General features: G+C 42.0%; 1 protein-coding gene across 1 annotated transcript; it reads left to right on the forward strand.

Moving 5' to 3' along the window:
• Nucleotides 1-7485: 7485 nt before the first annotated feature.
• Nucleotides 7486-12654, forward strand: LOC148041955 (pentatricopeptide repeat-containing protein At2g39620-like). Its single transcript, XM_087684429.1, has 2 exons — nucleotides 7486-7787; nucleotides 7898-12654. Exons 1-2 carry the CDS (start codon nucleotides 7698-7700, stop codon nucleotides 11066-11068), a joined length of 3261 nt encoding a protein of 1086 aa, XP_087540555.1. The 5' UTR covers nucleotides 7486-7697; the 3' UTR covers nucleotides 11069-12654.
• Nucleotides 12655-14995: the final 2341 nt, after the last annotated feature.

The raw sequence follows: 14995 nt of genomic DNA on the forward strand, positions 1-14995 counted from the left end.
TGGTTGGCATTGACATGTGATGCCCGGTTGGTCATGAATGGTCCCCAAATGTTAGGGGAATGTATGCCTATTGATTGGCCATCATTTGGAGCTGATTTAGTAGCCTGAAATCTCAATTTTATACACAATAAATCACTACTATATACTCCAAGGCTGAAGCTTATTTAATCACTTTATGCTTTGCCTATTGTTCACGGGTGCTTCCCAGGTGTTTCATATGACTATTGGGATGAAAATGAAGGTTGGCAAATGCTTTGGATCATTTCGAAATGTATTTTGAGCCTTGTTTGAGCTCCATATTGGTTGGCATTTACTTGAGATTGATTTATACTTGCATGCTTTGTGACATAGGTTATACCTATGGTCTATGTATGACCCATTGGTACATGCTTGATGCTTATGTTACCTACATATGCTAGTTACATTGTTTGGACTTGAATGCTATTGGAGCTTCGTTTGGGCTTGACTTTGGATATTCTGGAGCTTATTTTGGTCTTGCTTTGGCTCGCCAGGGATTGATTGGGATTGTCTTCATGATATTGGATGCTATCATTGGATACTTGACCGTTCATATGCTTTGGATGTCTTACTAATGTATGACCTTGGATACTCCATCACTGGTGCTCTTATATGCTTTGTTTGAGCTTATTTGCTTGAAACTTACGGTTTTTGTGCCAGTGGGAGCATCTTTGTATGCTTATCAGACATTGAGCAGTGTGGGTTATGCATATTGAGCTTTTGGATCTTTGAGACTAGGATCTCCTCGTGGATGATGTATGGTTGATATACCTTGGTCCATGTAGATGTACTTGGGCTGATTTGGCTTTGTATTCACTGAGTAGATATCGACTTGTGTCAGGTCTTGGGAGTGGTATGTACATTTTGCCCTATTGATTGGGGGGTGTACCGACTTTACTAACGGACTTTGTCTGACATGCTTGGGTGTTGACTCATGTCAATTTGACTGTTAGATGCTTGTTTATGCCCGCTTGATGTTGGTTTTGCATTGAAAATCATTGATTGACTTTGAATATTGGGTTTTGCCTATTGTTAGCTCTCATTGTATGCTGATGTCATAAATTATAGCAAGCATATATCTCCGGACTATCATGTATTTTTCATGCTGAATCATCCTGGTTTGATGTACTTTTGATGGTACTTGGTGGGTAGCATCATTAAATACTCGTTTATCACCATTTTGCCTTGGTTTTGGTGGGTTTTTTGTCATTTTTTGTAGTTTACAACAAGCAGTTTTGAACTATTTGCACTATTTCAGCTTGCAGTATGGCATCTTCCTGCATTGGCAGTGCTATCTTCAACATCACTGAGCTTGACGGTACAAATTATGCCTACTGGAAGAGCCAATTTTGGCAGGTATTGGTGCAGAAATCGTAGATAAAGCCACTAAGGTTGAGTGGGCAGCATCTTGAAACTATGACTAATGATGAATGGATAGAGCTTGATGAGTTATGCAAGTCCACCCTCATCTTGTCTCTCACTGAACATGTGCATTACAATGTGGTTGAGGAAGCACAAAGTGCTTGGCACCTTTGGGATAAGATCAAGAACCTCTATGACAACCAAAGTCCTGCAAGTTAAATGTATTGGCTAAAACAACTTATGGATCTTCCCATGAAAGAGAATGTGACCATGTGAGCTCATCTGAGCCAGTTTCATGCTATTCTTAAGAACTTAGTTTCGTAGGGCATTGATTTCAAAGAGGATGTTGCTCCATTGTTCTTGCTTGGAACTCTTAATGAGTCTTGGGATGTATTTCCCACTGCCTTATGTGCTTCTGCCACTACTCTGAAGCTATCTGATGTTGAGCTCTCTTCTATAAGAATAGATAAACTGTAAGAGTTTGGATGCCTCTCATGTGTCTCATGCTTTGACAGTTAGAGGTTGACATGATGGAAATGCAAAGAATGACCGTGGTAATGGCCGTGGATGGGATTCGTAGAAATCTAGGTTCCAAGTCGCGCAGAAAGTCTTGTGGGAGAAATGCAAATCTTACTTGTCATCATTGTGGGAATAAAGGCCATAGTGTCATGAATTGCGTAAGGAAATGTGCAAAGAAAAGGGGAAAGAGAAAGTACAGAAAAAGGCTTTTGATCGCAGCATAGTACCTGCTAAGTCAAGTGTTAAAATTGAAGAGATCAATGTTATGCAGCATGAGGATAGTGATTGGGATTATATCCTTGCAGCAGCTTCATCTAGTACTTCGCAGATGATAGAGATACACTCTATGTATGCACAGTGTTGACTCTTGGTCTTAGGTGTGTCCTTTTATGTGACACCTTACTGAGAGTAGTTCCATTCATACCATTCTGTTTCAGGTTGTGTGCACTTAGGTGATGATAGGTCTTTTGAGATTGTCAGCATTGGTGATGTTAGGCTGCAGTTTCCTTCTGGCAGTAGTTTTGTTATGCACGATGTACATCATGTACCTACATTGACACACAGTCTCATGTCCGCTGGGCAGCTTGATGATGTAGGATATCATGTATCTTTTGGAGACTTTGCATGGAAGATTACTCGTGGCAGGCTTGTGCTTGGGAGAGGTGCCAAGGCTAGCAACCTCTACCCCTTAGTTGTTTCTAAATCTAAAGTTGATCATGCTTTGTCTGTGAGGTCTTTACCTCATGTATATCTCTTTTGGTATGCCCGTTTGGGGCACATGTCCGTTAAGGGAATGAAAATGCTTTTTGGTTTGCAGTACTTACTGCCCCTTGACTATTCTCATTTTGATTCTTGTGATCATTGTCTTTATGGCATGCATGAGTGAGCCCTTGGCTTTGGTTCATTCTAATGTCTGTGGACCCATACTCTATCAGTCTATGGGTGGTGCGAAGTATTTTTTTACTTTCATAGATGATTTTTCATGCAAAGTATGGGCTTATCCCATAATGCAGAAGTCCGGTGTATTGGCAGTTTTTCAGAGATGGCTTGCTTTGGCAGAAAACCAATCTGGGCAAAGGTTGAAATGCCTAAGGACAGATAATGGGGGTGAGTATGTATCACGTGCTTTTGAGTAGTTATGTGATGAGAGGGGTATCAAGCGTTAGTTGACCGCCCCCTACACCCCTTCCCAGAATGGTAGGGTTGAGTGGATGAATAGGACCATCTCGGAGAGGGTTTGCAGTATGCTTAGCCATGCAGACCTACCTTAGCACTTTTGGGCAGAGATAATTACGACTGTCGTGCATATCATTAATAGATCACCCTGTAGTGCCATTGATTTCCAGGTTGTAGAGGAGGTATGGACAGGAAAGCCTTCCTCTTATGCACATTTACGTGTCTTAGGATGTGAGGCATTTTGCCATGTGCCCAAGGACAAGCGTAACATGCTGGATCCTAAGAGTGTTAAATGCATATTCCTTGGCTATGGAGATATAGGAGAGATGGGTTACCATCTATGGGATCCGCAAGCGCGGAAAGTCATCCACAACCATGATGTAGTCTTCCATGAAGACAAGATGCATGGGCAGCTGAGAAGATAATGGAGATACACAGGGTTATATTGAGGAGCCATGAGCTCTTGTACAACCAGCTGGATAGCCTGCACTAGTAGTAGGTACTCATGGCCAGGGTGTTAGACAGAATGTTAGGCAGGCAGCAGATCATGCAGTGTAGCATTCTACTAGAGATAGATGCCCCCCTGACAGATTTCAGCCCTTGATGTATTATGTCTTGGTTACAAATGCAAGAAAGCCTTTCACTTATGATGAGGCTATGCATAGGGGTGGTAGTCACTCTTGGGAGAGGGCTATGGATTCTGAGATAGACTCCTTGCATAAGAATGAGACTTGGGATTTGGTTTCCTTACCTAGTGGCAAGAAGGCTCTGCCATGCAAATGGGTGTACAAGTTGAAGAGTACCCCTGGACACCCCAAGCTGGCTTATAAGGCAAGACTTGTTGCTAAGGGTTTTAAACAGGAGCATGGAGTTGATTTTGATGACGTCTTTTCTCCTATGATTAAGATGACCACCGTCCGCTTGGTTTTGGCCTTAGTTGCGCAACTTGACTTGGACTTGTATCAGATGGATGTCAAGATGACATTTTTACATGGGGATTTGCATGATGAGATTTACATGGAGTAGCCTAAGGGCTTTGTAGAGCCTGACAAAGAGCACCTAGTGTGCAGGCTGAAGAAAAGTCTTTATGGCTTGAAGTAGGCACCTAGGGAATGGTACCATAAGTTTGATGCTTTTATGCAGTCATAGGGCTATAGCCGTAGTGCTATGGATCCGTGCTTGTACATGAAGAAAACCCGTGATGGATCTTTGCTTATTTTGGTACTCTATGTGGATGACATGCTATTAACAGAGAAAGCTCATGATGATGAGCTAGATGCTCTCAAGGCTCAGCTCAAGAAGAGCTTTGAGATGAAGGATCTGGGACATGCCTCTCACATACTTGGTATGCACATTAGACGCGACAGACATCAAGGACTCCTCTACTTGTCACAGAGGGAGCACATTCATAAAGTCCTTGAGCGTTTCTACATGCAGAATGTGAAGCCTATTGGCTGTCCATTGCCTTCTTATGTGAAGGTATCACAAGCCAATTATCCATAGACAGATGAGCAGAGGACTGAGATGGCCAAGATCCCCTATGCATTTGCAGTGGGCAGTCTTATGTATGCCATGATAGCCACTCGTCCAGATATGCCTTTGCAATTGGTGTTGTGGCACGCTATATGGCTACACCTGGCAAGAAGCATTGGGATGCCGTGAAGGGTATCATGAGGTATCTGAAGGGCATTGCAAATATGTGCATATGCTATGGCAGCCAAGATACAGGAGTGGTGGGGTACACTAACTATGATTATGCAAGACATGCAGTTAGTAGGAAGTCCACTTTTAGCTATGTGTTCACCTGTGCTAGAGGTGCTATCTCTTGGATGTCCAGGGTGCAGAAGTGTACGACTCTTTTCACCACTACTAAGGCCGAGTATGTTGCAGCCACCCACTGAGGCTTGCAAGGAGGCCATATGATTAGGATGTTTAGTTTATGACCTATCCCTACACTGCTTTCAAATTCTATGAGTGCTATTTAATTAGCCAAGAATCCAATCTTCCATGCGAAGATGAAACACATTGAGGTAAGGTATCACTTTATATGTGGGGTCATTGAGGAAAAGTGTGTTGACCTTGTCAAGATCTCGACTGACCAGAATCCTACAGATCTACTCACCAAAAGCCTCTATACGAAGCGCTTTGCCTTCCTCAGGAGATTGATTGGCGTGGGATAAGATGACGTCTTTCCTCATCCTTTTGTACGTGTGTACATGTTATATTGTCTTTTCGTTTTCTTTTTCACTCCTCACTGGGGCAGATTCAATGGGAGGTTGTTGGGAGTAAAGTCACCTCTACCTAGCCACCCGTGTATTACTACACTGACAGTACTTGTGCCTACACACTGCAGGTGGCGGGTGCCCTCACCATCACTTTATTATTTATTCTTTTAGTGACAAATGAATAAAGGAAAGGCCAGTCACACATTATGACTATTGGAGTTCTTACATTGTGAGTCTCTCAGAGCTCTTGCTCTTGCTCCCTTGCCATAGCTCTCTCGTGTAGGCTTCGATCCTTCTCACATTTCATAAATGAGTAAATCACTATGTGGTTTAGAACAATAAGTTGGGTTGCAAAATCTTGCAACGTGTCATTCCAACCATCCATCTTCCTCCTAAGCTTGTTAATTACCTACTACCATATTTGATTATTCATAACATTGAATCTTATAGAGATGCATAGGAGCTTGAAGATCTTATCTTCTTGAATTAGTTGTCGTTCAATCTTTAAAACCCACCAAGGGGATCTTTTACAAAGTCTTGAGTCTTTTTATACAGTTGATCCTTGAACCTGATGCCAAGCAAAAACCTACAATATGTGGTTAGAGATTCTCATCATTACACATGATCGAGTTTGTATCATTGATGAAAAGGTTAAGGATTGTGTCATTGTTAGAGTCAACAAGAGTAATACCTTCTATGTTCCCTTTTGTGTGCTCCCCCTCAATCAGTCAACCAAGTGCACTTGTTGAAGTAGTGAACATCAAAGGTGCTAGTAGAGGGCATCCTTGCCTAGTTGACCCCTCAAGGGAAAAGAGGTTGAGAGATTTCCAAGATTTGCTATTTTGGCACTCACATTTTGAGGGAGAGAATTCCAACATGTGAATTAAATTTTACTTGCATGTCGCATCTCTCTCTCTCTCTCTCTCTCTCTCTACCTACTCTCTCTCATTATTTGTTGACTACCACACCACTTGGTCCTTACTATGCCTTTTTAGGGTAGTGCCAGCTACTATATTGCTTGGTCTGCTTGTAATATAATGCCACCTATTGTAGGATCACATCACCTGCCTACCATGTGCGTGCATAAACTTAGTAAATGTCATGTTCAACCCCACATCAAACAAAGACTAAAGCATCAAGTCAATCAAGATAGTTGAAAGCTTTGTTGAAGTCAAAAGAAGATATAGTCTTAGTTAGCGCCCATGTTTGCATCTAGTATGTCTTTGCCTTTCATGGCTCTTTTTTCTTCTTTCTAACCTAGCTATCATGGCAATTGGTCAATCTTCTAGCAAGTGCTTTAGAGAAAACTATATAGCCCAATGTTAAACAAGTGATTGGCCTCCAAGAAGCCAAAGAATCCTTCTTGCCCTTCATGTAGCTCCACAATTCCTTCATAGGGCAAAGCTCCTTAAGCCACAAACTCTTTCCATGTAGCAAGTTTTTTGGGGGGGGGGGGGGGGGGGTGGGGACGAGGATCCCTTTGAAGCATTAGAAGAAATCATTTGTGAGACAATTGAGGGCCAAGGACTTATTTGTCTCTATTGAGTCTATGGTGTCATCTATACCAACTTTAGTCAAAATCCGACAACTTGGTTGTCTCTGTGGGAACCACCCTTTCCTTGCACCTAGCAATCCTAGCTTTAACTTTAGTCTTCTTTGAAAGTCTCCAAGTAGAATTCATAAACAGTTTTTCGATTCTTCCTTTAGCTGATTCAATGATATACCATCTATTGGCTTGAGTAAGGGGATCAACTTCTTCTCTTTCTTCTTCTTAAGGAGTTAGAAGTTTTCTTTAGGAAGACAATTCGCCTTGCCCAACTGCCATTCCCTAAAGAAGATTTGAAGGCACTTGGCTTATACTTGCTCTTCCCTCCTAAGCATCGTGTTAGCTTAGAGGAGTTCATCATGCGAGTTGGGCACATCATCTTCTATTTTAGCTTCTAGTGGGCTAATGTTCTTGTAAGGTTGGTTCCTTGTCTCTCTCCTAACTTTGGCCACTCTATTCTTAGAATCTCTCAAAATGTTTAGGGGCGGTCTTTGATGGATAGGGACCAAGCTTTAGGAGCTAAATAGAAGGTGCCATATAAAACAGCTAAATAATATTCTTTGTGGCGGCCATGCTAAGCTATATTTGATTAGAAATACTTCTAATTTTCTCACATTCTCCTTAAGAACGATTACCCCTACAGGAACGTTAAGACACAATGGGATTTTGGGCAAAAGCCAAAAAACCTCGACATATCGACACGATCGAACGAAAGCAAAGTTACGAATTAATGGCTCCTCGTGCCTCTGTCACCTGTGGGTTAGATCTGTTGCTTCGGGCGTGCATGTCGATCCTTGATTGAGGCTTGGATCATCATGAGCTGTCTTCCCTTCTAACATGGGGGAGCGGAAATGTTCAGATTGCCTTACTCGGGAGGAGGCCGTGCCAAGCCCTTCTTGAGAACGTATTTGAATCCCTGTCAATGCTACGGACAAAGCAAAGTACGTGCTCTGAGCTTTGATTTCTTTTTTTCTGCCCCCCAAAATGCCTGCCTCGACTGGACTTGAAGTCTATTGGGTGCTTGTCTGCTCACGCGATTCGTTGCTTGTAGAGCCTTGCACATCAGCAGACGGGCCCATGCCCTCCAGATTGCAGACCCCTGATATGGACGGACAGCCAGAACAGCTCAGGCTGGGTCCAGCTTATCCTCAGAAGCAGAGTGCTCGAGATGTCAGAAGAGAATCCATGTGCAGTGGACATGCTCGGAAATGTGCAGCTGCAGAGCGAGGCCATGCACTGCTGCCGCTCTACCAGTGGTGGTGGATGTACCAGTGGTGGACCTGCAGAGAGGGTTAGTTTGGCCGAATTGCTTGCCTCTTTCAAGGTGCCGCACCAATGGCCGGATTCGGTTGAGAACTCCATCACCCACATCCTGACCAAGTGCAGAAAGGAGAAAGATCATGCAGGTGCACGGCGGGTGCATGCTTACATGCGGATTTCTGGTTTTGAAACTCATCCAGTGCTGGGTAACCACCTCGTCCCCATGCTGGTAGAAGTTGGAAGCATAACTGATGCCCAACAAGTTTTTGACAGGTTGGTGCATCGGAAAGCATGCTCATGGAATGCTCTCATGAAAGGCTATCTTACAGCTGGTATGACTAAGTCTGCTCTTAGTGTGTACCAGAAAATGCAAGAGGAGGATGATAAGTTATCTCCTAGCCCGTATACTTTGGCAGGCTTACTGAAGTTTTGTGCCGATTTAAAAGATTTGGAAACGGGAAGCAAAATACATGCTGACATTGCGAAAAAGGGTTTGCTTGAGAAAGATGTTTACCTCTCCAGCATTGTGGTAAGTATGTACACCAAATGTGCCTCAATTGCAAAAGTTCAGGAGGTATTTGACAAGCTTCCGGTTCGAGATGTAGTCTCATGGAATGCACTTATTGCAGGGTGCATCCAACACGGCAATGGCCAGGAAGCACTGAACTGCTTCAGGCGGATGCAACTTGAGGGTGTCCATCCAGATGGTGTTACTTTTGCTTGTGCTTTGAAAGCTTGTGGCAGCATTGGAGCCATAGACCTTGGTCGGGAATTGCATGCCGAGATTGCAAACAAAGGATTGCTGCAAGGAGATGTTGTTGTTGGCACCACATTGGTTGACATGTATGCAAAATGTGGCTGCCTTTCAAAAGCACAAGAAGTGTTTGACAAGCTTCCAGTCCGTGATGTGGTCTCATGGAATGTGCTAATTACAGGTTATAATCAACACATGCACTTTGATGAAGCACTTAAGTGTTATGAACGTATGCAAGATGAGGGTGTCTCTTCAGACACTGTCACACTTATGAAGATCTTGAAAGCTTGTAGCAACATGAGAGCCATAGACAAGGGCCAAGAAATACATGCTGACATCAGCAGGAGAGGGACATTGGATAGGGGGCCTCTTGTGGGCACTGCCCTGATCGATATGTATGCTAAGTGTGGCTTGCTTGAAAAAGCCCAGGAAGTCTTTGACAAGCTTACAGTTAGGAATATAGTCTCATGGAACGCATTAATCACCGGGTATGCTCAACATGGATGTTATAAGGAAGCACTGGATTGTTTTGATCAGATGCATCTTCAGGGTTTCTCTCCTGATGCTGTGGCCTTCATCTCCATATTAAAGGCTTGCGGCAGTGTGGGGGCTGCAGACAAAGGACAAGAAATACATGCTGAGATTGCTAGAAAGGGTTTACTAGGAAGAGATCCTGTAGTTGGCAATGCATTGGTGGATATGTATGCCAAATGTGGATTGCTTGCAAAAGCACAAGAAGTATTTGACAAGCTTGTGGTGCATGATACTGTCTCATGGACTGCACTTATTACAGGGTATGCCCAGCATGGGCATGGTGAGAAAGCACTGAGTTGTTTTGAACAAATGCTACTCAAGGGTCTCTCTCCTGATGCAGTCACTTTTGTCTGCATTTTGAAAGCTTGTAGTGGGATAGGAGCCATAGAAAAGGCCCAACAAATACATTCTGAGATTCTGAGAAGAGGTATGCTGCGGGAAAACATCATTGTTGGCAATGCACTGGTTGATATGTATGTCAAATGTGGCCGTCTTGAAAAAGCACAGGAAGTGCTTGATAGTCTTCCAGTTCGAGATGTGGTCTCATGGAATGCACTAATCAGAGGTTATGCTCAACAAAACCGTGGTAAAGAAGCATTGAACTCTTTTGAACGTATGCAACTTGAGGGTGTCTCTCCAAATGACTCTACCTTTGTTTGCACCTTGAAAGCTTGTGGCCTTCTTGGAGCTGCAAACAAAGGCCAAGAAATACATGCTGAGATTGCTAGGCAGAGGCTGCTAGGGAAATACATTGTTGTTGGCAATGCATTGGTAGACATGTATGCAAAATGCAACCTGATTGCAAAAGCACAGGAAGTGTTTGACGAGCTCCCAATTCGAGATGTAGTCTCATGGACTGCACTGATTGCAGGGTATTCACAAGATGGGCAGGGTGAGAAAGCTTTGGCATGTTATGATCGTATGCAACTTGAGGGCGTTTCACCAAATTCAGTAACCATTGTTTGCTGCTTGAAAGCCTGTGGTGGATTAGGAGCAACAGACAAGGGTAGAGAACTGCACGTGGAGATTTCCAGAAGAGGGTTGTTGAGCAAAGATCTTGCTGTTGGCAATGCTTTGATTGACATGTATGCCAAGTTTGGCTGGCTTGTAAAAGCTCAAGAAGTTTTTGATGAGCTTCCAGCTCATGACATAGTATCATGGACTGCACTGATTGCAGGATATGCACATCTTGGTGAGGTTGAAAATGTTTTCCGTATTTTTGATAGAATGATTGGAGAAGGTTTCAAGCCTGATTTGGCAGCATTCACGAGTTTGCTTCATGCATGCAGCCATGCAGGTTTAGTGGAGAAGGGTGAGATGTATTTTGAGAGCATGGGTAAAGACTATGGCCTTCTTCCAACTCGTGAGCACTTCACTTGCATTGTTGATCTCTTTGGTCGTGCTGGGCAATTAGACAAATTAATAAAGATGATCAAGAAGATGCCCTTCCATTCTAATATTGTGGTTTGGCATGCTGTTTTGGGTGCCTGTAGAAAGTGTGGCAATGTTGAGCTTGCCAGACTAGCATTTGAACATGCAGTGAGCTTGGATGAGGAGGAACCTGCTACTTATGTATCTATGTGTAATATTTACTCAGATGCTGGCATGCATGAGGATGCAATCAAAGTTGAGGCTATGATGGAGAGAATGTGCACTGGAGCAATGAACTTCTAGTAGGCTGTACCATACTTTCATACTTGACTGCGTAGAGGGACAGTTAGGCTCACTTACACCAGAGACTGAGGCAATGGATGGGACGAGAGACGCATTTGGCCTTTGGTCTAGTCTCAATACTGGCCTTGTGCGTGTTACCGATGTTTCTTAAAGGAAATCATAGGACTTATATTCTGACTTATTGTTGTTAATGTAGAACGGTGAGACTACTCAGGTATTGTGCATGAATGTTGGTGACAAAATCATATGCTCTTGTAAAGAAAGGGCTTGTTTCATAAAAGCATATGTCAAGTTAAACTTGCTTGGGGATACAAGGGAGTAGTCATTCACAAACGCTCTTAAATTTTTGGGGATATTCTTGGATTGGAGGGTGACAACCCAACCAATGATATGACCTCTTGATGACATCAAGAGTGTATGACTAGTGAGGTGGTAAGAGTGGAATATTATTTGTCAAAATAAAGCACTTACACATACAACAGGTAACCTCTTGAAAGGCTTCCAATTGCAAGAGAAGGCAACGTGAGCAATGGAAGACATACATTGTTGGCCAAAACACAATGTTTAGAAGGGTATCGTATAAAAATGATGCTACTTGAACCTTAGTCAACACCAAATCTACTAAAATGTTGGCTAGGTGTCCCAAGTCAGATTCTACAAAGCAACAACAATATTGATTATATCATTGTTTTGACTTTTTCCTATTGCCTGTCTCTCAAGATGGAAGGATTTTATGAATGCTTTCTTGTGTTGTATCTACTTCCATGCCCCTCAATAAATGCTAACCATTGAGAGGTTAGAATGTGATAAAAGGATTTACAATGACCATGGATGCCCATGCCTCCAACCTTGTCCAAATAGCACAAAGTAAGACTCCTAAAAGCTACAAGAGATTAAGGATATCTGCAAAGTCGCAACTGTATCTAGGAGGCAACAGTTATTAGTACTTAAACTATACATGGTGTCCAGATCACAGGCATCAAAGGGAACAAAACTATGCTCCAAGCTGTTAAGCGCCTCTTAAAGCTACACCAATTTCTAATCTTCCAAGCACTAGTGAACAAGTTGCATTCAAGAAGTTAATAAGAAAGTACTCCTCAAGATGTGCATCAAGTAGTTTGGGAGGTGCAGGCAATGTGGGCTTGCTTGTGGGAGCTATACTTGTGACTTCCCTACCCATCATTGGAGCATGTAGTTGCACAAGGTCATTGTACAAAGCTACATGCTCAATGTCATTGGTCCCTTCAGGACTATTGACAGCTCCATCACACAAAAAAAATTGTGGTGGTTGGAGTATACTAGTGTCATCCAATATACAATGACCACAAGCATTGATCTCAACCACTTGCCAATGTGTATTGTTTGGAGAGGAGTTATAGAGGAATTCTTGTTGGAAATTTTTTTGGAAGTACATAAGCTTGAATTGTTATTCCCAACAAGTTCCTTGAGTCAAAAGAGTAAAACCATTTATCATAGTATGGAGATCGTTGTCACCCTTTAATTAGAACATGTGCTTCACTTAGTTGCTGGAACGAGGCCACAATGCTAGAGTCTGTGGGTGACCTATTAGTTCCAAATGGATCTTGAATTGTTATCTATGTTTTCACACACCAATGTAAACCTTAACATGGCAAGAGCATCCAAAGCTCCTTTCATGCTCCTCAAGTGTGACCTCTTTTGTTGACAAATCTATAGCTATACTATCTATACTTCTATACTATCTAATAATTGAGACATTTATTGAGCCAAAATCCAATTCTACATGGCGAGTGTATGACACTTCCCAAATCATCATGTTCCTTTTCTACGAAAAAAACTCAAAAAAGAAATTGTAGGTGGACATATTTCAAAAACCAGCTCATGAAAGGCGCTTCCTTTCCATGCTTATTCAGGCACAGGAAGCGGCTCATTTAACTCCTACCATTCTCATATCATTAAGTAGAAGGGATGTGTGCCAAACAAACTAGGCTATTTGATAGCTGGTGTGTGCACACAAACACCCATCAGCCAAAACTGAGGTGTGATGGTAGAGCACACCAGATAGATAGCGTTAAGCTAGAGCTAGCACCAAGTTTAGGCACGTTGGGAAGGTTTGATGCTCATAATTGATTGAACGTAGGCCTTTGATACTAAGCAAGATGATTTGCAGGGTCTTTTGTAGGTAGAGGAGATTGGAATTGCGAGTAGAAGTAGAAGCTTCCACGTCGACGATAGATCATCATCTCCTCCTTCCACTAAATCATCATCTTCATATTATTCCAGGCTTGGAAAAGGTGCCTGTGTATGCATTGCTGCTACAGAATATGCTGCACCTGGATGTCAGTAAAACAGGCACCAAGGCGGATGGCAGGTCGAAGTAATGAACCCTTCTGAGGGGAAGGAGGAGCCCGATGTTTCTGGTTCGACCTTGACGATGATTACATTCTGTAGCAATATAAGCGAGTTTTCTCTCGAGTATCACTATTTTTGGTGCACCTAGCTAACTAAGCCGTGGCCAGAATTACGGGTATAAGTCAAAGACTTCCAGCCATACAATAATGAACATTAAGTGACTTGATTTTGCCTACACGCAATGGGGCTCTAAACTAATTGCTATATAGGAATAAAAGAGAAGTTTACTAGATAGGTTAGAATGTATCTAGAAAAAGTCTCAACTAGTAAAAAGTGGATGATTTTGTAGGTATGTTTGTCGTAAAATATTTACTGGATAGCAAGACTCAACTGGAAAAATTACAATAAAGTCATTTGGTTGAGTAGCAAAATTGCAAATATTGCTAGTTAGCAATTCCATACAATTTTACTTATCTTTTTACTTTCAACATTGGATTGCATTTTTTAGTCCAATGTACAATCCAATGTTGAAAGTAAGGTCTAACTTTCTTGCTTCAGCTCCTATGGCTTCCTCTCCGTTCTCTCTCATCTTCTTGCATTTCTCTCTTTACTTTTAGTATTTCTTTCTCCCTGAACAAGCTTTCTTTTCCCTATTTTGACTTTTTCTCTCCTCTCATACTCCTTTACAAGTGGTATCGGAGCTTAGTCTCTTGGGTTCATTTATTTCTCTATTTTTCATTATCCATTTTTTATATTTTACTCCATAAAATCCAAGGCAATAAATACATTAGACATATGCTAGGTACTTGCATGTCATCTACATGAAGTTGTGACTATTTTGGGAGCTCTCACACGAGTCTTGATCACGTTTGGCATCATCATGGCTAAAATAGTAGGTCATGGATCAATTTTTAGCTATTTTGATAAGCATTTTGGAGAAAGTAGAGAAGCACTAAGTTATAGCTACTTTTGAAAGTTAGGGGTTCTCTTTTCCTTTAAGCTTTCCTACAAATTCCATGGATGAATTAGCAAATAACTCTTATTCTCTCTCAAACCCTAGCCCTTCTAGACAAGAAAACTTAAGCAATCTTCTTCACATCAAGACCAATATGATAACAACTAAAAGCAAAGGGAGTACACCATGGCTATCCAAGATAGGCCCAAAAAATGTGGCATATTTTTTGGCTTTGTTCATCATCATTTCTTATACTAATCATCTCGAGCAAATGCTCCAACATTTGGCAATATTAATCTCCAAGAAACATCAGCATTTGTGGCATTCTTCTTCTTTCGTCAACCTCTACAAACCCTAGGTATGGAAGCCATGAAGGCGTGATTGCAAGCTTCAATATCTCTTTGATTTCTTGAAGATTCTTCACTATTTCAGCTTGGAGGTTCATCTTTGTCAAGCTTCTTTGAAGAAATTGGAGATGTTGAGCAAGATTGATTAAGATTCAACTAAGAGAAGTTCGATGGATCCAAGATTTGGGACAAATGATTTTAGGGCTTTTATCTCTTATATTCGATGCTTGAAGATAAATCCAAAGCCTTCAAAGAGTGAGGATTGAAGGTTGGCCAAGCCACATTGGCCATCAT

Source organism: Lygodium microphyllum, chromosome 1 (genome assembly GCF_053477565.2).
Source record: "Lygodium microphyllum isolate KBCC chromosome 1, Lygodium_microphyllum_v1.1.10, whole genome shotgun sequence".
Taxonomy (NCBI): Eukaryota; Viridiplantae; Streptophyta; class Polypodiopsida; order Schizaeales; family Lygodiaceae; genus Lygodium; species Lygodium microphyllum.